Below are 24,778 nucleotides of genomic sequence, written 5' to 3'. Positions count from 1 at the left end.
GTACGACCATCTGTCTGCCAACTGAAGCTCCGCAGAGGATGGGTGATGCAACAGGACAATGACCCAAAGCATACAAGTAATTCAACAAAAAAATGGCTTCAACAGCACAGAATACGCCTTCTGGAGTGGCCCAGTCAGAGTCCTGACCTCAACCCGATTGAAATGCTGTGGCATGACCTTAAGAGAGCGATTCACACCAGACATCCCAAGAATATTGCTACACTGAAACAGTTTTGTGAAGAGGAGTGGTCCAAAATTACTCCAGATCGTTGTGCAGGTCTGATCTGCAACTATAGGAAACGTTTGGTTGAGGTTATTGCTGCCAAAGGAGGGTCAACCAGTTATTAAGTCCAAAGGTTCACATACTTTTTCCTCCCTGCACTGTGAATTATTTACATGCTATGTTCAATTAAACCATGGCAACATCTAATGTTTGTGTAGTATTATTTTAAGCAGACTGTGTTTTTCTATTGTTGTGATTTAGATGAAATTCAGAGCATATTTTATGACCAATTCATGCAAAACTCCACGTAATCCCAAGGGGTTCACATACTTTTTCTTGCAACTGTAGTTTTGCTTAACTTTGAGGAAAAGGTTCATCATTACAAAAGCTATTAAATCATAAAAAAAGGATCTGAAGCAGTTTCAGCTCCGGATCCAGATATTAAATTTTGTGACAAATTAATGGAAGGTATTTATACATACTTGGGTTGTTGATGATATATATTTATGCAGTGTTATCTTTGATAATAAATTTTTCTACTCTGTCTAAAATGTCTGTTGGAGTGTCAGTGTACAATTCAGTTGTTAAAACTTACCTCCTCAAAGAAAGCTGTATTCCATATGTATAGAAATATGAATTACATAAAGTATTTTAGACTTAGTCTGTTTCACAATTTTTTCAGTAAACTCATAAACAATATGTATGAAACATTACCTTTCAAATAAATACGAGAACAGATTTTCAGATTTAATTGAAAAAAGTATTGATGTGAGAAGCATGCACTTCAATTGTTAAGAGGGAGTGGGAACACACAGCTATTTCACTGGACAAAAATTATTTTTTTGCTTACTTTATTATTTTTTGCTGTTTACAATTAGGGATGTGCAGTTAACACACCACAAGGAAAAAAAAACAGAAAAATCATTTTGAAAGAAAAAACAAATATACTGAACATAGACCAATTAAATTGTACAAAGACATGGGACTGGCTTTGATTTCAAAGTTTCAAAAAAAAATTTTAAAGGATGAAATGCAATAGCTGTTTGACTTCCAAGTCTAAATAGGCACTGTAAAAATAAAATTTAAAAGTTGTCATTTTCTTCAGCACATGTCCCCAACCTAAACATTGCCAAACATGTTCAGTTCTCAAGAAGGAACTGAGAACTCAATCTTCTGGTGGTAATAAAAGCCTGGAACCCACTCAACCTCTTTAAAAATGATTCAGTGCTGCTGTTTGACAGAATAAAACTAGAAGAGCTTATAAAGGTTTGAAAGCATCCAAAGCAAAGAGCACACTATAGTTTTGTTTACTATAACCTGTATTGGAGAAGAAAACATTTAAATCTATTATGTTGGTACATAAACCCGGTATCTTGAAGATAGATCATTGAAAATATGTCTTACAAGTTTACTGGAGGAGAAGAAAAAAGGAAACTGCTTCACTTATCATCAATTGAATTATCAATGGAAACGGATCAATTCAGACTTCATTATAACCATGTTTATACACTGTACATCTATCCTAGATGGATAAACATTGGAATTGCTCACTGGTGTCCCTTTTAATAACTGTAAACTAAACCACAGTATGCAACTTCATAGGAAGGTAAAGGATCAAGTGAATGTACAGCCAGTTATATCTCTCCTGCTTCACGCTCCTCTGAGCTTCTCCTGTCTTCTGATCGACCATTTGCACTTTCATAAGATCGCTTCCTTTCTTTGCAGTTTCGATCTCTTGGAGATTTTTCTCTGGGGCAACTTTCTTTGTCACGTGATGTTCTGTTACGATCTCTGGTTCGTTCTTGATCTCTGGAAGATCTTTCTTTTGATGATCTGAAGAAAAAATTAATGCATCTGAAAATGTACATTACTTTCATTTGATTTTAACTGTTCATTAAGCCTACCAGAGCATAAAACAGCACAATTATCACTGTGTATCATTTCCAAAATTGGAATGGAAAGAACACAGAGCCTAACATAATTAGAAAAAATATTAAACTGAAATCACTAATTTTATTTTTCAAGAGTGTAAAAGTTGAGAAAGTCAAATGAATGCTATCCAATATATTTTTCTTATAGTAATTAAAATATTTACGGATACTGTTTAAAGTGTCACTAATGTACAGAATGCTTCAGCTACTAGAAATGATGCAGATCCGCAATGCCACAGACTCAATTTACATGTACAGTGAGGGAAAAATGTACTTGATCTCCTGCTGATTTTGTACATTTGCCCATTGACAAAGAATTGATCAGTCTGTAATTGTAATGGTAGGTATATTTTAACAATGAGAGACAGAATAACAATAAAAAAATCCAGAAAAACGCATTTCAAAAGTGTTATAAATTGATTTGCATTTTAATGAGTGAAATAAGTAATTCACTCTATCAATCAGCAAGATTTCTGGCTCCCAGGTGTCTTTTATACAGGTAACGAGCTGAGATTAGAAGCACTCTCTTAAAGGGAGTGCTCCTAATCTCATCTTGTTACCGGTCCACAGAAGCAAGCAGTGAATCAGTTTCTAAACTCTCCACCATGGCCAAGACCAAAGAGCTGTGCTCTTTGTGTGTGAGGATGTCAGGAATAAGATTGTAGACCTACAAAGGCTGGAATGGGCTACAAGACTATCACCAAGCAGCTTGGTGAGAAGTTGACAACAGTTGGTGCGATTATTCGCAAATGGAAGAAACTTATCTTGTGGAGATTCAATTATGAGAAAGGTGAGGAATCAGCCAAGAACTACATGGAAAGATCTTGTCAATGATCTCAAGGCAGTTGGGACCACAGTCACCAAGAAAACAATTGGTAATACACTACGCCGTGAAGGACGGAAATCCTACAGCATCTGCAAGGTCCTTCTCCTCAAGGAAGCACATGTACAGGCCCATCTGATGTTTGCCAATGAACATCTGAATGATTCAGAGGAGAACTGGATGAAGTGTTGTGGTCAGATGAGACCAAAATCGAGTTCTTTGGCATCAACTCAACTCGCCGTTTGGAGGATGAGGAATGCTGCCTATGACCCCAAGAACACCATCCCCACCGTCAAACATTATGCTTTGGGGTTTTGTTTGTGCTAAGGGGACAAGACAACTTCACCACATCAAAGGATGATGGATGGGGCCACCGTCAAATCTGGGGTGAGAACCTTCTTTCCTCAGCCAGGGCACTGAAAATGAGTCGTGGATGGGTATTCCAGCATGATAATGACCCAAAACACACGGCCAAGGCAACAAAGGAGTGGCTCAAGAAGAAGCACATTAAGGTTCTGGAGTGGCCTAGCCAGTCTCCAGCCTTAATCCCATAGAAAATCCATGGAGGGAGATGAAGGTTCGAGCTGCCAAATGTCAACCTTTAAACCTTAATGACTTGGAGAGGATCTGCAGAGGAGTGGGAGAAAATTCCTCCTGAGATGTGTGCAAACATGGTGGCCAACTATAAGAAATATCTGACCTCTGTGATTGTCACCAAGGGTTTTGCCACCAAGTACTAAGTCATATTTTGCGAAGGGGTCAAATACTTATTTCACTCATTAAAATGCAAATCAATTTATAACTTTTTTGAAATGTGTTTTTCTGGATTTTTTTTTTGTTATTCTGTCTCTCACTGTTAAAATAAACCTACCATTAAAATTACAGACTGATCATTTGTTTGTCAGTGGGCAAACATACAATCAGTAGGGAATCAAATACTTTTTCCTCTCACTGTAAGTAACATACTTATAAAAGTTAAAGCTGAACTTGGAGATCAGACCTGGAATTTTGATTAATTGAATAAACGGGCAAAAAAATCAAAAGAAAAAATTAGTTTTGAAATGTAATTTCAAGGAAGACTGAATGCTGAAAAAATAACTAGGAGTTGATGAATTCATCTGAGACTGGCTTGTAAACAGAAATTAACCACAATCACATAGCCAAATTTAATTCTATCAATTTCTGGTAATACTGCAATTTATTTCTGTAGCTTTGAAGACCTTAGTTTGTAATGTTACTACTTCAGGTATTTAACTTTATTGCCTACTTTAATTAGGTAAATTAAGCCTAAACACATACTGAATATAAACTGATATAGCACATTTAAGTGAACAAAAAGTCCCAAAGTGGAATATAAACTGAAAAATTAAATTAAAAAATGTTACAAACCAAATCATGCCACCATGTTTTCCCCGAAAATACGACATGTCCCGAAAATAAGGCCAAACCTGATTTTTGGGTAAGTGTAAATATACGCCTCCCCCAAAAATAAGCCCTAGTGAAGGGGTGGGTGTGGCCAGCACAGGAGACAGCCCTTCCCTTCCCCGGTCACCTCAGGGCTTCTCGACTCCTTAATCGGATCAGCTGAGCCACTCCAACTGCCATTCATGAAACAACTGATTCGTGTTGCTGCTCAGGCCGGCGCCTCCAACAAGCGTGGCTGTATTTGCAGCCAATTGTGGCTGCAAAAGAAGCCGGAGGCCAAGCAACACACCCCACAGGCCTCGCACCCTCCTTACCTAATGGTGACAGTCACAGCAGGCAATTCCATCCACGGAACAGCTGCCTTATGGGTGCTGCTCCAGCCGGCGCCTCCAGCAAGAGTGGCCGCTTTTGCCATCAATTGCGGCCAGTTCTGCAACAAGAGGCCAAGCGATGCGCCCCATGTGCCTTGTGCCGGACTTCCGAAGGGTACTGTAGCAGCAGCTATCCACAACTTTTTTACCCTTATTTCGTCCTGACCATACTGGGTCACGTGGGTCGGGATGAAATAAGGGTCAAAAAATTGTGGATAGCTGCTGCTACAGTACCCTTCGGAAGGCCAGCGCAAGGCGCAAGACTTCTGCTGCACAAATGGCTCCGCCAGAGGAGCAGAGAAGACAAAGGGAGAGAAGGCAAAGGGGAAGCGATCGCTTGCAAACTCCCGCCCCGCTCCCACCTCTCTACCAGGCAACCCTGGCAGCCCCAGACACCCAAAGCCTGCGCGGCTCCCTTTTCCACAGTCCCCGGTTCTTTATCGAGGGGGATGGCAGGTGGGGTGTGGGAGAAGCGAGACGCGTGGAATGAGACAGGGCTCGCTCCTCTTGCCATCTCTTCTCCCCCTCTTGCCGGGCATGGCAGGGCTTCCTGCCCCTGCCCAAATTGGATGCAATTTGGGGATGGCAGGTGGGGAGGGGTGGGGCTGGGGAGACATGAGATGTGTCTTACCTGCCTTGCAGCTCCGTTGCATGTCTCGCCGTTGTCTGCAGGCAAACACCTTACAGGGATGGCGGGAGTGGGGCAGAAGTTTGCAGGTGAGGGGGATGGATGGATGGATGGGAGGCAGGCGAGTGCCAAGAATGCTGAGGATATTCCCACCTTTGTGTGCCCCACCAAACAGCTGACAAGTGGCTGTGTTGCGCTGCCACAGCAGCACAACACAGCAGCAGCCATGAGGTGCCCACGCTCGCTGCCTCCTGCACTCCCAAAATAATAAGACCCCCCTGATATTTCAAAAAAATATAAGACAGGGTCTTATTTTTGGGGAAACACAGTAGGAAATTGAAATTTAGGCTACACTCTTATTCTTTTGAATTTATTGATGTTATTGGTGTTCCCTTCCAAGTTGATAAATGTAGAATTTTATATTAAACTCTTAAAAAAGAACTTGCTGCAAATATCTCCAGAATTCCATTTCAGTCAATAGCTATTTTTGATTTATGTCTGTTTAACAGCTGTTCAAAGTTACAATGGCCTTGGAAAAAGGGACTTACACCATGTACTTCCATTTAAGGCTGTTGTACCACCCTTTGGTCATCTAATTACAATTCAGCAGTTGGACAATCTGTGTTTATGACTGGTTGCATCCTTTGGGTCACATCATTGCGATTTGCTACCTTTTTTGCCAATTTCCAGCCCCACCCCCCAAAAAATCATTTGGGAAGCCAGATTTGCTTAATGACCATGTGATTTGTTTAACGACTGTTGTAAAAACTGTTGTAAAATCGGGTCCAACTCAATTTATGGCTGCACAACTTTTACCAGTCTCAACTGTGATCTTAAGTCAATGATTACCTGTATTCTATTCAGTTTCCCATGTTCTTCCAAAATGACCTAGTTTTTTTTATTGACAAGTGAGAATGTAATTTCTCACTGACTTATTAGAGTAGGGGTAGGAATGAATTTGTCTCCTGAGATTTCTTCCCACTTCTGCAAACCTTGTCAATCTTCCAAACATGCTGATATTTCCTTGTTTAATTATAGCTACCCTAAGTTTGCACCTGAGTTGACTATAATTAAAAGCTTTTGAAGTACACTGTTCCAATGTACCTATAATAAACAAAATGGAAAAAAAAAACCTCAGCTACTGTTGAAGATAGGTTGATGGCTTAAGTGTAATCTTTTCTGTTCAAAAGCTAACAAAATGCTAACTACTCATTAAAATATTACCTTTTTTTGGAATTGGGTTCTCTGCTTCTGTCTCTGGAGCTCTGCCTGCTCCTTTGGTGACTGCGACTGCGGCTGCGACTAGTAGAACGAGACCTATGACGATGTCGCTTTTCACGGGACCTGGAACGGGTTCTTTTCTTTCGTTCACGGGAGGATGACCGAGATCGATGTCTACGGCGATCTCGGGATCTAGATCTGAATTTTTTTTTTTAACAGTGGATGAGAAGAAATCCTTAATAATTCAATTAACCCCTAACAATTCTATTAGGCCAGTCATAAAAGGAAAATACCTTATTGGAACAATTTCTTTTGCCAAGATTTTGAAAAGTTTGGAGACTGCTGGAGTGCTTTATATGAAATAAGGTGTTGTTTAATATTAAAGTTTAAAAGTCTTGAAGTTTAATTAACGGTGGTTGATTAAAAACAAATAAAAACAACACTCTTGTTACATGCCACTGGCAAGACCGTGGCAGGCATACCCTAGTATTAAGCAGACACATCACTGAGGAATTTCTAACTTAAAATAAGTCACAAGGAAATTGAAATAGAACACTTTAGATCTAGATATAAACAAATTTTCAATAGTTTAAAAACAGTAATCAGTTCAATCAAATAGCAGGTGACAGCAGCTAACTAATTTTGGGTGATCTTGTACAAACGAAGAGTTAGCTCTAGGTAGCACTTGGAGGAAAGACCATTAGGTTATAAGCAAAACCTGCGCATTTAAAAAAAAAATCCTAAAACGCAGCAGTAGCAAACCAATTCTATTCTATTACCAAGAAAAAATACATGAAACATACACTCTGTGCACAATTATTAGCCAAGCTGTATTTTTGAGGATTAATATTATTATTGAACAACTACAGTGTTCTTGGTCAATCCAAAATGTTAATAAAGCTCAAACCTGAATATTTAAAAAAGCAAAAGTGAGGTTATGGCTTTCTTAGGAGAATATCTATGTGTGCACAATTATTGGGCAACTATTAGCATGCAGAATTATTATGAACCTAAATGAAAAATGAAAATTTTCCCATTTCACTCATTTTCATCTTTTAAAGTGAGAATAATAAACAAACAACTCAAAATTTACAAATAAACATTTGACAGTTCAAAAAACAAAAAACAAAAACAAAAACTAATCAGTGACCAATATAGCAACACTTCTTTTCAATAACAGTCACAAGCCTTCCATTCATGGAGTCTGTCAGTTTCTTGATCTGTTGACGATCGACTTTTTGTGCAGCAGCAACCAGTCTCCCAGATATTGTTCAGAGAGGTGCACTTTTTCTTCACCGTAAATCTCCCATTTAAGAAGGGTCCACAAGTTCTCAATAGGTTCAGGTCAGATGAGGAGGGGGGGGGCAGGACATATTTTTTCATCTTTAAGACCTTTACTAGCTAGCAGTGGAGTGCGTGCAGTGGAGTATTTCGATGCATGCGATGGAGCATTGTCCTGCATAAAAATCATGGTGGTCTTGAAAGATGCAGACTTTCCTGTACCACTGCTTGAAGAAAGTGTCTTCTAAAACCGGCAGTAGGTTTGGGAATTGATTTTAAGTCCATCTTCAACCCGAAAAAGTCCAACTAGCTCATCTTTAATAATACCAGCCCATTCCAGTACCCCTCCTCCACCTTGCTGGTGTCTGATTCGACGTGGAGCTCTGTGCCCATTACTGATCCAGTCACAGGCTCACCCATCTGGTCCATCAAGTATCATTCTCATCTCATCAGTCCATAAAACCTTTGAAAAATCTGTCTTCAGATATTTCTTGGCCCAGTCTTGCTGTTTCAACTTATGTGTCTTGTTCAGTGATGGTCGGGTTTCAGCCTTCCTCACTTTGGCCGTGTCTCTGAGCACTGAGCACCTTGTACTTCTGGGCACTCCAGTTCTGGAATATGACAGCACTGGAGGATAATGGATTCCTGGTAGCTTCACATTTGATTCTTCTCAAAATCTTTGGCAGTTAATGTGTGCCTTTTTTTCTCAACATGAGTCTTGTGACCCTGTTAACTATTTGCAACAAAACGTTTGATGGCTGTGTGATCAAGTCCCAATATCTTAGCAATTTCAGGAGTGCCGCATCCCTCTGAAAGACTTTTTACAATTTTTGACTTTTCAATGTCAGTTAAATCTCTTTTTTAGCCTATTTTACCTGAGGAAAAGAAGCTGCCTAATAATTATGCAGACCTTGATATAACGTGTTAATCTCCTTAGGCCACACCCTCCCTCATTACACATCACCTGATATGCTTATGCCAACTAAGCATTCAGGTTTATACAGCTTGGAGGTGGAAAAAATGCATAAAAATGATGATATAGTCAAAATACTCACTTGCCTAATAAATGTGCACAGGGTGTACATGCATATAGGAGGAGTCAAATGTGAGTCTAAGTAGTTTCTGTGGGGTCTTTGGTGCTCTCTGAATTTGGTAGTTTTTTTGCAGATGTTTCATTACCACAATGAGCTAATTAATACAATGAGTGCTGATGATGTTACTTAATTTGGTAATGAAAGGTTTGCAAGAAAACTACTAAGCTCAGAGAGACCAAGGACCTCCAATTCAACCCTGATCTTCAAATATTTTCTTCTATTGGTAAGAAATCTATATCTTCTGTTTTAAACCTCAAGTAACATTTGGAAGAAATGTTACCTACTACCTTATCAAAATCTTTAAAACTCAACATTGTTAACTGTTATTGTACCTACAGTTAACTAAAGTATTTGCTTTTAAACCTTTGGAAAAGGTAATCTTGTGTAGTATCATAAAAGTAAACATATTCTATTTTTATTATGGCTATTTTCAGGGTGGATTTGATTTAAATCAACTCGATTTAAATCACAATTTAAATCACTAGTAAAAAGGCTTGATTTAAATCAACTCAATTTAAATCATAATTTTTAAAGAACTGTCATCTCTGTCCCGCAGTGGCTCCTCTGACTTGCTGTTGACTCACTGACAGTCCCAATATTGCAGAATATACAACCTCATGCTACATAACTAAGCTCCATTTCATGCTGAATAAACTAAATTATTAATGTATCTTAAATAGAAAACTATCTTTAGATAGATTTTTACTCCAAAAGCATTTTATTAAAATAAATTTAATAAAAATAAAAAAATCTGATTTAAATAAAAAAAAAATCAAATTTAAAAGTTTTTTAATTTTTTTTTTAAAAAAATCATCAATTTTTATCCACCCTGGCTATTTTCATATCTTCAATAAACCCAGTGATACTACTTCTAAAAAAACACATGGCTCCAGAAATAGATTTCAGAGATAGATTTTTAAACTTTTTTAGAAGACTAATACTTGGGGGGTGGGAGCCTTGGATTGAGATTTGCACCTGGAAGCTCAAGCAGAAATTTTGATAGAGCCTTTCAGCCATCAAGTTGGTATGTCAGTATTATCCATTCCTGGTGGCATCAGACCTGGCTCCAATAAAAATTGCCTCAGTTACATTCAGCCAGAATTGCTCAACTTGATGCTATCTTTGGGGTCTTCAAAAACTATGGAGCAATAAGAATACTACTGAGCACTCTCTTGCTGGACTATAATTCACTAGTACATTACAGCTAATGGTATGGCACCAATTACTATTTTGCTTCTAGGTCCAATTCATAATGCTGTGTATGACCTTTAATGAGTAGATTATGGACTCCATGAAATCTAACACGGTGACAATCTCTATCTTCCTGGAGACAAAGAAATGGCTTTCTTAGTGGCTGGACCAATAAGGCACTTCTAGTTCAGGAAGATGAACTGGCACTCCCTCTAGTGGCATTTCATTTTTAGGTAGGCATTTATATTCACAGGCAATGTGAATTTTAGACAATCTGCACCTGCCTATTTTGTAAGTTTTATTAGATTTATTTAAAATCTCCCCTGACTTAAATAATTGTCTCAAGTATTTACTGTATGTCGTATAATTATAGTACAAAAAAATCACAATGGGTTTGCTTTAAGGAAAACCTTTCTTAATGTTTGTTAGATATAACTGCTTATATTCACAGAGAAAAAAAGACCATCCTACCTTTTGGGGTTCTTGCTGTGAGAACGAGATCTAAAAATAAAGAAAAAATAAAGATGAATTTATATAAATTACAAATGGAATTATCACCTGCACTTTTAAGATGTCTCATAGAACATAACCATAGACATTTGTAACAAATTGGAGCTTTACTTTTCAAATGTCTTTAACTATTCAAAAGAATTATTCCAGGGAATCCTGTAAATGTAATAATGTATCAAATGATTTATCTCACATTAATATGGTTATAAATAATGATATAAATCTTAATGAACATATTGGGAAAGATAAATATAAATATGAACATTATTTCAGGATTGATATATGTATTTAATATTTATTTGTATTTTTATCAAATTTAGAAATTGTCCCTCTCCCTCACAAAACAATATCAACATACAGGTAGTCCTCAACCTACAAGTCTCTTAGCGACCGTTCAGAATTACAACAGACACCCCAACAGGTACTTATGTCCCAGTTCCAAAGTTATACCTGCGGCAGCACCCCTATAGTCATTTGCCCTTATGACTGACTGCAGAGATAATAATAATAATAATAATAATAATAATAATAATAATAATAATAATAATAATAATAATAATAATAATAATAATTTTATTTCTATACCGCCCTTCTCCCGAAGGACTCAGGGCGGTGTACAGCCAATTTAAAAACACAAGACACAACAATAATTAAAATTAAAATAATTAAATAGATTTGGCCGATTTAAAACCCCAAAAATTTAAAATACCCCAATTTAAAATTATTAAGTTGATAGCCCGGCCTGGCGAGATGCTACAGCACCCCAACTATTCCTCAACCATCGTGCCTCACTGGGTCCCCGCAGGCACTGGGCCTGCTTTGCCACCCCACTGGGTTCCACACACTCCTCCCCACCCCGGTCACTATTTGCTTACTTATCTTTCAAAGATATACACAGCTCAGGAAGTTGGGATAGAAAAGGAGGTCAGGCTTCTCTGTTGCTGGGCCACATGGCATAATCAAAGAGAAGCCCTGCCATCACTTTTCATCACTAGTCTTGGCTCCCCCAGGATTAGCTAGGCTAGCACTGGTAATACTGGGAGAGCTAAGGCTAGTGCTACTGAGGAGAAAAATTGCTGGCTTTCCTCTCATCACTTTTCTTAGTTCTCCCAGTATTAGCATAAAATTAGCGTAGCTAATGCTAGGGAGCTAAAACTGTATAGCCATGCAGGATTTCTTTTCTTTGATTATGCGACATGGCCCAGCAATAGAATGGCCTATCCTCTTTCCCTATCATGACTTCCTGAGCTCTGAGGATATTTGAAATATAAATGTGCAATTGTAATGGAGTGGGGTAGGGAGGAGGTCCATAGGGTTATGGTGATCCTTGGGAGGCGTGATGTAGATGGGCTTGTGGCTGCATTAGGCTTCTCAGGGTCATTCCCACCTGAGGCACTCCCTGCTCTACTTCACAACCCGTATGTTCATTTAACAAATAAATTGGGCAGAGCAGGGATGGAAGGGAGGAACATTAATGAGGCCTTCCTGACTTTCAACCATAATGGGCAGGCTCCATTACCATCGTAACTCGAAGAGTATCTCTATTTTAATGTTAATATTTAAACGTAACTCAGACAAATAAAAATTTTTCCATGGGAAAATAAACCCCTAGATTTTCTTTATCTAATTACAACTATCATATCAATCTGGTTTTCAAATTTATTGGTTGGTATTTAGCATTTTTAAATGGAATTTAAGTGACTAAGTTGAAAAGCCATTATGTGGACAAGTTATTATTTCTTCCTTTAGATACATGGCAAAGGCATGATTCCATGTTTACCTATTTACCTATTGTATTTCTTGTAAGGAATATTTGGAAATTTTCATTTTCATTTCATTTTCATTTATTCGAATTTCTATACCGCCCTTCTCCTTTCGGACTCAGGGCGGTGAACAGCCAGATAAAAAACATCTATACAAACATCACAGTTAAAATAAAGTTAAAATAATTTATAAATTTGGCTCATAATTTAAAACTTGTCAATTAAAATAAATATTAAAATTTAAAAAAAATTTAAAACTAACCCTAAAATCAGGACAGACCAGCTAGCTGAAAAAAATGAGTTTTTAGGGCCCGACGAAAAATCCGGAGGTCGGAGATCACTCGTATCTCTGGGGGTAGATTGTTCCATAGGGTAGGTGCCACCACAGAGAAGGCTCTCCTCCTGGGGGTCGTCAGCCGGCATTGTCTGGCCGACGGCACCCTGAGGAGGCCCTCTCTGTGGGAGCGAACCGGCCGGTGGGAGGCTATTGGTGGCAGAAGGCGGTCCCGTAAGTACCCTGGCCCTAAGCCATGGAGCGCTTTAAAGGTGATCACCAACACCTTGAAGCGCACCCGGAAGTCCACCGGAAGCCAATGCAGCTCGCGCAGGAGAGGAGTCACATGGGAGCGCCCCGTCGCTCCCATAATCCCCCGCGCAGCCGCATTCTGCACCAGTTGGAGCCTCCGGGTGCATCCCAAGGGGAGCCCCATGTAGAGAGCGTTACAATAGTCCAGACGAGAAGTGACGAGTGCTTGAGTGACCGTGCGTAGGGAGTCCCGGTCCAGAAAGGGGCGCAACTGGCGTATCAGGCGAACCTGACAAAAAGCCCCCCTGGCCACGGCTGTCATATGCCCTTCTAAGGACAGCCGCGCATCCAGGAGGACACCCAAGTTGCGGGCCCTCTCTGTGGGGGCCAATGATTCGCCCCCAATAACCAGCGATGGCGTCAGCTGGCTATACCGGGACGCCGGCAGCCACAGCCACTCGGTCTTGGAAGGGTTGAGTCGAAGCCTGTTTCTCCCCATCCAGACCCGCACGGCCTCCAGGCACTGGGACATCACTTCCAAGGCATCATTGGGATGGTCTGGGGTGGAAATGTACAGCTGAGTGTCATCAGCGTACTGATGGAACTCCACCCCAAAACCACGGATGATCTCACCCAGCGGCTTCACATAAATGTTGAACAGGAGGGGCGAGAGGACCGACCCTTGCGGCACCCCACAAACAAGGCGCCTTGGGGTCGACCGCTGCCCCCCTGTCAACACAGATTGCGACCGGTCGGAGAGATAGGAGGAGAACCACCGCAAAACAGTGCCCCCCACTCCCAGTCCCTCCAGCCGGCGCAACATGATACCATGGTCGATGGTATCAAAAGCCGCTGAGAGGTCTAATAGGACCAGGATAGAGGAATAACCCCTATCCCGGGCCCTCCAGAGATCATCCACCAACGCGACCAATGCCGTTTCCGTGCTGTACCCAGGTCTGAAGCCGGACTGGAGCGGATCCAGATAGACAGCTTCATCCAGGTACTTGAGTGCGCCACCACACTCTCAACAACCTTCGCAATAAAGCGAAGGTTGGAGACTGGACGATAGTTAGCCAAAATAGCCGGATCCAGGGATGGCTTCTTGAGGAGAGGCCTCACCACCGCCTCTTTCAAGGCGGCCGGCAGGACACCCTCGCTCAAAGAAGCGTTAATAATCCCCTGGAGCCAGCCTCGTGTAACCTCCCGGGAAGCCAGCACCAACCAGGAGGGACACGGGTCCAATAAACATGTGGTTGCGTTCAGTCGTCCCAAGATCCTGTCCATGTCCTCGGGAGCCACAGGATCGAACTCCTCCCAGATAACACTCTCAAGGCCTGCCTCAGTCATCTCGTCTGAACTAACCCAGTCGGCGGCCAAGTCTTCCCGAATCTGAGTTATTTTATCATCCAGATACTGTACAAAATCCTCAGTTCGGCCCTGCAAGGGGTCCTCCCGCGCTCCCAGATGGAGGAGGGAGCGGGTCACCCTAAACAGGGTGGCTGGGCGGTTATCTGATGACGCGATAAGAGCGGCAAAATAGTTAGATTTCGCCGCTTTTATCGCCACTAGGTAGGTCTTAATATGAGACCTTACCAGTGTCAAGTCAGACTCGGAACGACTGGCCCTCCAACTGCTCTCTAGGCATCTTTTCCGGCGCTTCATCTCCCTCAACTCCTCGGAAAACCAAGGAGCTAGGTGAGTTCGGTGCCGGGTCAGAGGCCGCAAAGGCACGACCCGGTCCAAAGCCCCAGCAGCCGCCCTATCCCAGGCGGCCACCAGGTCATCAGCCGAGTCATGAGCTAGAGTCTCAGGAAATGGCCCAAGCTCCATCTGGAACCTATCAGGGTCCATCAGGCGCCTGGGGCGGAACCACCTGGTCGGTTCCGCCTCCCTGCGACGGGGTACGGCGGTCAGAAAGTCAAGTCGAAGGAGCGAGTGGTCAGACCATGACAAGGGTTCAATATCTACATCCCCTATATCAAGGCCACTCAACCACTGACCAGAGATAAAAACTAAGTCCAGAGTGTGTCCCCTCATATGAGTAGGGCCGTGAATTACTTGGGTCAGGTCCATGGCCGTCATGGAAGCCATGAACTCCCGAGCTACCTCAGATGTTTCACCGATGGATGGCAGGTTGAAATCCCCCATGACCACAAGTCTGGGGGTATCAGCCGCCACCTCGGCTATAACATTGAGGAGCTCGGGCAGGGTCGTTGCCACGTGGCAGGGAGCCAGGTACGTGATCAACAGACCCATCTGCGCCCCACGACCCCACTTCACAAAAAGGGACTCACATCCGGCTATCTGAGGTACAGTGGTCTCCCTCGGATCAAGACCTTCTTTTAGAATGACCGCCACCCCCCCCGCCCCTGCCCTGAGCTCTCGGCTGATGAAATGCACGGAAGCCTGATGGGCACATCTCCACGAGGGGAACTCCCCCCTCATGGCCCAACCAGGTCTCCGTGATACCTGCCAGGTCCGCTCCCCCCTCCTGAATAAGATCACAAATGAGGGGGGCTTTATTTACCACGGACCTGGCATTACATAACATCAGCCGGAAACTCGGGCGCTGAGACTCTAAGCAGCCTGGGGAACGGGAAGAGCTAAGGGGGCCGGGGCACGCAATCGCTCGAAGATAGCGAGCACGTGCCCCCACCACATATGGCCCCCCGCTCCCGCCATACCTGCCCCTCCCACTCAGCGTGTTAATAGAGAAGCCCTCACTAGAGGGCATTCTAACAGTCCCCTTTCCCCCAGAGTCCGCACCCCCTACGGCACCTTTAATAGCAACCGGACTGGTCTGCAACCCCCGTGGGTTTTCCCCCAAACCCACATAACCTCCCCCACCCCCAGAACCCCTTAAAAGTCTATTTAAAAAAGTCTTTAAAAAAACCCTCAATCCCCTTTTTGCGACATGCCACCTCTCGGGGTCCCAAGATCCGTCATTAAGGTGGGCCCTCGATAACATAGAGGGCCAGGCCTGCGAGATAGGACATATTGATAGGACATATATTCATTCTTATTCACATGATAAATATATGCACAGCGATAATTCCAGTTTGAAAACTACAACTAATTTTTCTGAAGGAGCAGATAATTAACTAATTAATTAATTAATAAATATTAATTAATTAACATTAATAATTATTTACTTCATTTAAGTTAATGCAAAAAAAATTAGATTGTTCATAACTTCAAAATAGAAATATTTATTCAAATCATTTCTTTTCACAATTTGGTGCAGGCACATTAGTATGATCAGAAATTCTACTATCAGCATTTACATGTATTTTAGATGATTCTAAATTTATTGACTAATCTAGAATGGACTGTTTTAAATATATAGACAATTACAAAGAATATCACTAGTGTGGAGGTTAGCCGTTCCCAAAAAAATCTGTAGTCAGAATATCCTGTATTAGCAAATTAATGGCTTAATGGTCTTAAAGAGTATCTTATAATTTTAAAAGAAGATTAATTCAAGAAACCCTTTCATTTTATTGGTTACTTCAGAGAACATTTTAAAAAAATACTTGTTAACCTCAGAATTAGGAAATGTAAAATGAACAAATATAATCAGTCCAAGATTATGCAGCTGGGGTACTGCTCTCTTTCCAAAGTAAAATATTTTTTTTGGCTGTATTCCATGCTTGATTAGTATATAATACAGAATCACAATCATATCTCAGCTTTTGAGAGTTCAGACAATATCCATAAACTCCGTTTTCCCCAAACATTCCTATGGAACAAGTTAGGCTAGGAAACAGTGACAGTGAGCATGGATTTGAACCTAGCATCATTGATGCAAATTCTGCATCTTAACCACTACACTACATTGGCTGTTTTACTCCTCTTAAAACTATGTTAACAAATCTATGGACATTAAACCAAAACAGGACAATAATGGGACCCCTCCATCATTCTCTGCTTATGAACTGGTTGGGTAATGATATAATGAAAGATTGAACAATAGTATTCCAAGAGGCCACATTTTAATGCTGTTTATAATAGCTGAGTTGCTTCCTATATATATTATATGTTCTTGCTCTTTTTTCTTTCCCTTTTTGTTTTGTCTTTCATTTTGAATACTAAAGCAATAAAAATAAATCCAGAAATCACACACTAATGAAAACATTCAAAAGTCTATGTGCATATTTTACTTCATCAAAGCAAAACATTTTGCATTCCAAAGGTGAAGTACATAGGGAATGTATCAATCTAATATTTAATTTCAGTTTTATTTTTAGCAGCAGCTTGAAGCTGTGGGATCAATGTATACTTATGCAGGACTCTTTATAAAAGCAAAGTCAAAGAACAGAGTGTTAGTGCGACATAAGAACTAATAAGAGTTCTACCTTCTTAACTTCTCTCTTTCTTCTTTCTCCCTTTCTTCTCTCCGCTTTAAACGTTCCTGATTTCGTTTCTCCTGTTTGTCAGCCACAATTCTCTGAAATCATTTTCAAAATAAAGATCAGAAATTTCAAATATTGAAATATTATATAAACCAGGTCTTAAGCTCTTTAGAACTGGGCCGTGAAGTGGCGGATGAGCACATGCGCGCACTCCACTTGTGCAAGTGGCAGGAAGTGCACATGCACGCTCCATTTGTGCAAGCGGCATGTCTGCTTGCCTGCTGCTTGTGCAAATAGGGCTGAATGCACTTGCTCGCTGTTCATGCAGAACCATCCCCTCTCTCTCCCCCTGGCCGGTCCGCAAAGCCAGAAAGGTTAGGGAACTCTGATATAAACCATTAAGAATATATATGTATAAGACAAAGTTACTTTTTCTCACCCATTGGCAGCATTATTCTAATCTGATAGCACTGCAGGTTACATATTATCATATAGGAATATGTAGGGAACATGTATATTGTCTCAATATTATTGCCAATTACTTTACCATCTCTTTTATACCATCTCTTTTAACTGAACTCACACTCACATAACAAAAAGAGCAAATTAATTTTGGTCCATTGTTACCAAAAATTAAAATCTTAATCACAGAGAATAGCTAAAAGCAGCAGGAAAATAAATGACTATAAATAAAATTGTTAATAATGTCAAAGTCAGGCTATAAAACAACATAATTCTTTCATAAACATATACTAATAGTTTTGCTAGATCAAGGTAGGGTCATCTTAATCCAGCATTTTGTTTCACATTATGGACTCTGGGGTGCTCAGAGGCAATAGATGGGCTAGATATACCCTTCCAATCTTCTGCTACTAAGTTTGATTTGAATGATAAGAGAGCTTATGATAATACAAGTTGTATTTTGGGTACATTTACTCTTTTAATCTTTGTAAGGATTATAATCTGCTCAGAACCTCCCCTTTAGCAACTCAAGATGGTATATAGTATTCCCCTTTCCCTTACAACTGTTTGAAATTCATTATTGGGAATGGGCTTGAAGGTCTGGTCCTAAATTCAATATTCAAGCTCTTTAATTCCACTTCTTGGCTCCTGGACATTTAACACAGGGCACACTCTTTAGAGATGTCCAAAATGTTCTAATTTTGAAATAGGACATTTTGCACACAAATACAGTATTTAAGGGACGCGGTGCCTCAGTGGCTAAGATGCTGACCTTGTTGATCAGAAGGTCGGCAGTTCAGCGGTTCGAATCCCTAGTGCCATGTAACGGAGTGAGCTCCCGTTACTTGTCCCAGCTTCTGCCGCCTAGCAGTTCGAAGGCACATAAAAATGCAAGTAGAAAAATAGGGACCACTTTGGTGGGAAGGTAACAGTGCTCCATGCGTCTTCGGCGTTTAGTCATGCCGCCCCATGACCACAGACATTTCTTCGGACAGCGCTAGCTCTTCAGCTTAGAAACAGAGATGAGCACCGCCCCTAGAGCTGGAAACGACTAGCACGCATGTGCGGGGGAACCTTTACCTTTACAATATTTAGAGTGTGATATCTTTCCTAGACAATGTCCTTGTTAAAAATACTGGTATGAATTTTTTAAAATATAAAATGTTATTAAAAATTACAGCTATAAAGATAAAAATAGTTTTTTTAAAAATAAATGAATAAAAAATAGAAAGTGCAGAAAAAAAAATATTGTGAAGAAATATTTTAAAAATGACTCCTCCTTTCCTTACAAGTATAAGCAAATTTAGTAATTTATCATTTTTTCTTAAAATGCAATAAACAATCTCTTCTTCCACAACCCATCTCCTATCTATAAACAAATTCTTAAAGCCTCCCCATTTTAGTCCTCATCAGCATAAGTGCATTAAGGGTCACCAGAGATAACAATGTATCTGTTTAACTTTGATCAAATAAACCAAGTTCGTATTCCTACTTTTTAATAATTTTGATCTTTATCCTCTTAAACAGTGTCTTGGAATTTTTAAAAATTTTTCTTTGTCCCTTCTCAAAAAAATCCTGTTTTAACAAGCTTTAACAAGCCTAGGAAAATTATTCAGGTCACTCTTTTGATTTGTTATTTATATATCCCTTTTAATTATTAACATTATTATTAACATAATTATTATTAACAATAATTATTAACAAAATTATTAACACATCAGTTAGTTTGTTTTATATCTACAATGTAGCATTTTTTCTATATCATTCTTGTAGCCTGTCATTTTAAAATCTGATTTTAGATCAGAATCAATCTTGTCAGGTAAAACTTGTTCCTCTTTCATAACATCTTTTAGACATAGTCTATCCATTGAGGTAGACACTCTTAAAATTTATTTCTAGATACAGTATTCAAAAGTATTGTATCTAAGGTTAAAATATTTTGCTTCATTGTAAGTCAAATTTAAGGGTTCTTCTCCTTTAATTGTCATCTTTTTTTCTTTCCGATTCCTTCTAACATCCAACTTTCAAATTCTCATCCTATCATGCTTTTTAAAGAATTTAAAACAAAAGCATTTTCCCATAGGACTTATAATTAATTCCAAAATCTTATTCTAAACCCATCTGGACCTACAGTCCATTTGTAGCTTTCCAAAATCAAAGTTCTAATCACCCTTTACTGCTTATTCTTAAACTTGTGTTTAAGACTTAATTTAAGAATTGAAGGAAACTCAATCAGTGTTGTAAAAACTTGTTAATCTAAAGCAGGGGTGTCAAACTGAAGGCCTGCGGACCAAATCCAGCCTGCGAGGTGGTTAGATCCCATAGGGCCATCCTGGAAACAGGTAAAGATTGACCTGCAGCACCTCGGTCTGGCTCAGGCTGACTGGGCACTGATCTGCTTGGCGTCCCTGGGGAATGTGTTCTGAGTGCTTCGTTTCACCCAGGATGCCAGCCCTCGCGTGCTCACTGCCTCCTACGTACACGGCCAGGGGGAGGCACCAAGATGGCGCTGCAGATCTAAGATTGGCCATGGGCTGGCCCTGATAGCTGCCACCAGGTTGTAATTCAGCGCCCCACTCACAGGCCTTTTATTGGGACCATCCCACCCTCGCATAGGAAAGCCACGCTGCCAATCTCTCTGCCTGCCCTCATCCCTTCCTGAGGTGCAGAGGAAGGAAGGAGATGGCAAGGAGATGGCAATGGGAACTTTAGGCTCATGGGGTTTCTGACTGCCAGGTGTGATGGGTGATAGGTGATCGCCGGGGAATGCGGCAGGCGAGTGGCTGTGGAATGTGGCTTCTGGCATTGCAGGGGGGGGGAAGGGCGCACAGAACTGCCCTCTCAGCATCAGGTGTAGAGGCAACGGAGGGGAGGGTGGACAAAAAGGATGTATGAGGAGAATGCGCTCTATGCGTGGACCAAAGGCAAGACCTGTGAGGGGGACAACAACCCATGAGGTGGTAATGACAGTAGCCAGAGGTGCAGGGGAGAGTCACGTGGCATGGGATGGAGCAGGCATGTCTGGTGGTCCGCATCACATGCCTCCCCCCACTCTGCTGGATCCCCATTAGCGCCATGGCCGCCCATGCCCAGCCAGGATCGGGTGCCTCCCCCCCCATCTCTGCTGGGCCTGGGTAGTCATGGCACTGATGGAGATCCAGTTTTCCCCACTTGTGGTGGCCGCCTTTTGTTGCTGGGCCTGGGCGTGCTCTACCACCTCTACTCGGGCTTTCTAGCTGGCCGCTTTGCCTCCTTCGTGCTTCTTCCCCATTCACATTCCTCTCAAAAAACACCTATCCATTAATTCTCCTGTTCGTTTGCCCTGGTCAGTGTCTCCCAAACTCTTTCTCTTCATTATAAAGGTGTTGACCTAGATTGTAATTTTGGCTGAAGAATGTGACTCCAGCTATTAGTTAATCATTTTATCAGTAACTCAAGTGTATCTGCAAGCCTATGCTCCCAGATCCTATGCTTAGCAAGTTGGCAAACACCTGGGCAGAAAAAAACAACGAATATATCATCATTCAATTGCCAAACACTCTCTTAACAGTCACTATCAAACTCCAAAAACTTTCTAGCTTGTACCTGTTTGTACTTACACCTCAGTGGTGTAGGGTTCTGATGACTCCCACAGTGTTCCTGGACTGTGCAGTACACATTAAGGAAGACAGAAGCCTTAACAGTGAAGTTTATAGAACCCCCCCCCCCCCCCCACAGATTAATATTTACACATTTTGATTCTCATCACCCATTGGAGCACAAAATGGAAGTCATCAGAACCCTACACCATTGAGCTGAAGGCCTGCCTACCAGCAGAGATGGGAAAGAAAAAGAACTAAAATACATCAAAGAAGTCCTCAGAGATTCTTAGTCATCCAGGTCATGGTTGTCCCAAAGGTGCTTTTTCAGGAGGCAACTGAACTCAAAGAAAGAAAGAAAGAAAATCCAGTTGCCTTCTGAAAAAGCACCTTTGGGACAACCATGACCTGGATGACTGAGAATCTCTACAGACTTTTAGCTATACAATTTGGGATGAACACCCTTGGAATGGTGAGGGAGTACGAATGGATTTCCAGAGAAAAAAATTGCAGACTACAGAAGCACTATTTAGGTGACCCTGAGGACACAGATAAACCTCCAAGTGCTTCAACGACCCTCTAAAAGGATGCAAATGACCAGCTGTCTGCAAGGAATATAAATCCTTCCATTCCCCTCCATCCAATCAGAGCTGAAGAAGCTTCATGGATGAGAAGTGAAATGTCTTTTAAAAAAAAATCCACCAGAAAGTCAAGTTGCCTCTTGAAAAAGCACCTTTGGGACAACCATAATCTGGATGACTGAGAATCTCCAGACATTTTGGAACTACACTTCTACACCTCTGGTTTAGTCACTTAAATACAAATTTAAGTTAACTTCTTGTTTGAAAGGCAGTAAAGGACTATTTATACTATTTTTTTGAGGAAGCTCCTCTTTCTCAGCTTCATCATATTAATTTCAAGTGTGGTATCAACAGGACATTACTGAAGTAGTCTGATAATTAACAGTTCATAACAGTTGGAAAAGAGTAATATATACTTACCCTTAGTTCTTCAAGCTTTTCTCTTATTTCAATAAAACCCAAGTGCAGCTTTCCTCCAAAATGATCAGCAAGCCGCCTGTCATTGTCATGTAGGCCAAGATAGGCTGAGCATACTTCACAGACTCGTAGCTTTTGCTGCTGGAAACTGGAAGCAGGCATGGAGTTCCGGTACACTTCCTAGAAGATGCATCATAATGTCTCTTAAGCTATGAACAACTTACATTCTTAGTAAGTACAGAATCAACAATAGCTGATTAATTTGGTTCTTTGTATGTGTTGTGTGCTAGTTTTCCTGATTAAAATGAAACAAACAGAAGATATTATAAGAGTAATAACTGCTATCTGTAAATAAGCAAAATTCTTCATCTGCACTATTTTCTTCACTCTCCCTTTTAAAAAAATGTATTTCCCAATGAAACAATATTTTGTGGCAAATGAAAACCACTGAGTATGTTCCATCCTTTTATGAATGTTTTAATCCTTCTGGTACTAAGGAACTTTGCTCAGGGATATAACTAGTGATAGTTTACCAGAATCAGATTAAGGAAATATTTTGACATGTAAAGGGATTCTTTTCTCTATGTGCCAGGCTTCATAAAGGGAAAGAAGTAGCACAAGTTCATTGTGCCTAGTATAAATTGAGATAAGCCACAAATAAAATAATGTTAAACAATTGGTGTGTATTTACTGAAATGTTGAGAACAATGAATATAGTTTATATATTCTTTTAACTATCAACTCCATGAATAAGAATTTGTCTTTCCAGGACTAACTGAAAAAATATACTTTTGTACATAATCAAATTACCTCTGCTTCTCTTTTCTTTGCTCTTGCTTTCTCTACTTCATCCATTACTTTCTGAGACTCTTCCACATTTCCATCAGCTCCAAGTTGTTCAACTTTAGCAAGCAGTTTTCCAATTTCCTCATTTAATTCATGGACTCGTTCAGCCTTTCAGAGAGAAAAGCAATATTTACATTTGCTAATATTATTAATGTTCACTATGTAGAAGCCACATCAATATAAAGCAATAAGAAACTGCACAATGAAGTGCTTCTGTTCAGCTAGCCATTCCCTTTTCTAGGGTACACTGGCATATTATGCTATGAATGCTCTATGCAGATTTGAACAATAATAAATAGAAATGTTTATATAGGTTGCTTATAGTACTTGAATGTGAAAAAGGAGCAACATTTCAAAATTTTCAACACTGAGAATGAACTAATATTCAATAAATATGGGAAATGTTTCATTCCCACTCAGATTATCTTTACAGACAAAAGTGTCTTCATACCACTAAGGCAGAGATGGATAATTAATGTCCTTCAAAAGTTCAAACTTAAAAAGCCCCAGCCAACCACGCCAGTAGCAATGGACTGTGAGAGTTGTAGTTTCAAGGTACTACAGGCAGGCAAAAAGAAGCAACATTCAATTGGCATTTTGCATTCACTGCTCCTCTTCAATATATCCCATTTTTAATTCAATTCAGACCCTTGTAATGCACAAATATGTACGTGTTGTACACACTCTTACACAAAACTAAAAATCAAAACAACCAAATCTTTGCTCAGCTAAAAAATGTGTGTGTAGTTTTGTGCATTTTGTCTTTTGTTACCCACTAATTTGATATAAAAGGGGACTTCCAAAATTCTTTTATATAAATGCTATATATAAAATCAAGTTAGAAGTCCTTAGGGAAAGCCGTGTAGTGAGTGAATATTAAGTACTTACTTTGGCTGCCACTTCAGCACTGATCTCTTCTTGAGTTTCAGCCAGTCTTTTCTTTGCCACTTCTGTTCTCCTATCACAGTCAGCAATGAATGATTGCAGGTGATCCATTGCCTAACATATAAATCAGAAAAGTATCATACCGACTAGAAATAAGCACGTTTTCAGAATGCAGAAGTTAACTGTAGAACTAAATATTAAATGTATAAATTGCTGGTTTAATTATACAATACTTTTCTGGAAGATTGTAAAACAAATAAAATTGAGACCATCATTACATGAATTCTTATTTTCACGGTAATCACACTGACACGTGTATTCACAAATATTCAATCAAACAGATGAGAACAATCATTTTGAGGATTGAGCTGCATATATCACTGATTTAGAACTGGCAAGTTAACAGAAATTAAAATAAAACTAAAATGGGAATGAAGATTCCACATCTCAAAGATTCAAGTTATTCAAATATCCTAAGAAATTAGCTATAATTCAATTATGGTTTCAGAGAATCTACTATAAAAATCCGAAGGCTCTGTATTCAATGTTTCAATTCCCCCCCGGTCTCTCTCTGTGTAAAATCTTTATTAAAAGGGATTCTGGGTGGCTTTTTATTGTAGAAAAGGTTTGTGATTTTTATTGTGCAATCTATTGGCCTTAGTGTGTGCTC

At 40.3% G+C, this 24,778-nt stretch overlaps 1 protein-coding gene across 5 annotated transcripts in view; it reads right to left on the bottom strand.

Annotated features, from left to right (window-relative positions):
- Positions 1–1,057: 1,057 nt before the first annotated feature.
- The window catches only part of LOC139319263 (putative RNA-binding protein Luc7-like 2), a 54,147-nt gene continuing 30,426 nt past the window's right edge, over positions 1,058–24,778 (bottom strand). For all 5 annotated transcript variants that reach the window (XM_070947048.1, XM_070947045.1, XM_070947046.1 and 2 more), the window contains 7 exons: positions 24,112–24,222; positions 23,188–23,331; positions 22,381–22,557; positions 17,343–17,434; positions 10,660–10,689; positions 6,626–6,820; positions 1,058–2,056 (listed from right to left, as the gene is read on the bottom strand). In XM_070947048.1, coding sequence (XP_070803149.1) covers positions 1,858–2,056; positions 6,626–6,820; positions 10,660–10,689; positions 17,343–17,434; positions 22,381–22,557; positions 23,188–23,331; positions 24,112–24,222 — 948 coding nt within the window. In that variant the 3' untranslated portion in view covers positions 1,058–1,857. The remainder of the gene's footprint in view (positions 2,057–6,625; positions 6,821–10,659; positions 10,690–17,342; positions 17,435–22,380; positions 22,558–23,187; positions 23,332–24,111; positions 24,223–24,778) is intronic.

Source organism: Pituophis catenifer, unplaced genomic scaffold, assembly GCF_029215685.1.
Source record: "Pituophis catenifer annectens isolate HBS135680 unplaced genomic scaffold, rPitCat1.0.hap2 SCAF_7, whole genome shotgun sequence".
Classification (NCBI taxonomy): domain Eukaryota; kingdom Metazoa; phylum Chordata; class Lepidosauria; order Squamata; family Colubridae; genus Pituophis; species Pituophis catenifer.
Note: the sequence above shows the minus strand (reverse complement) of the source record. Positions and strands in the feature narration are given on the sequence as shown.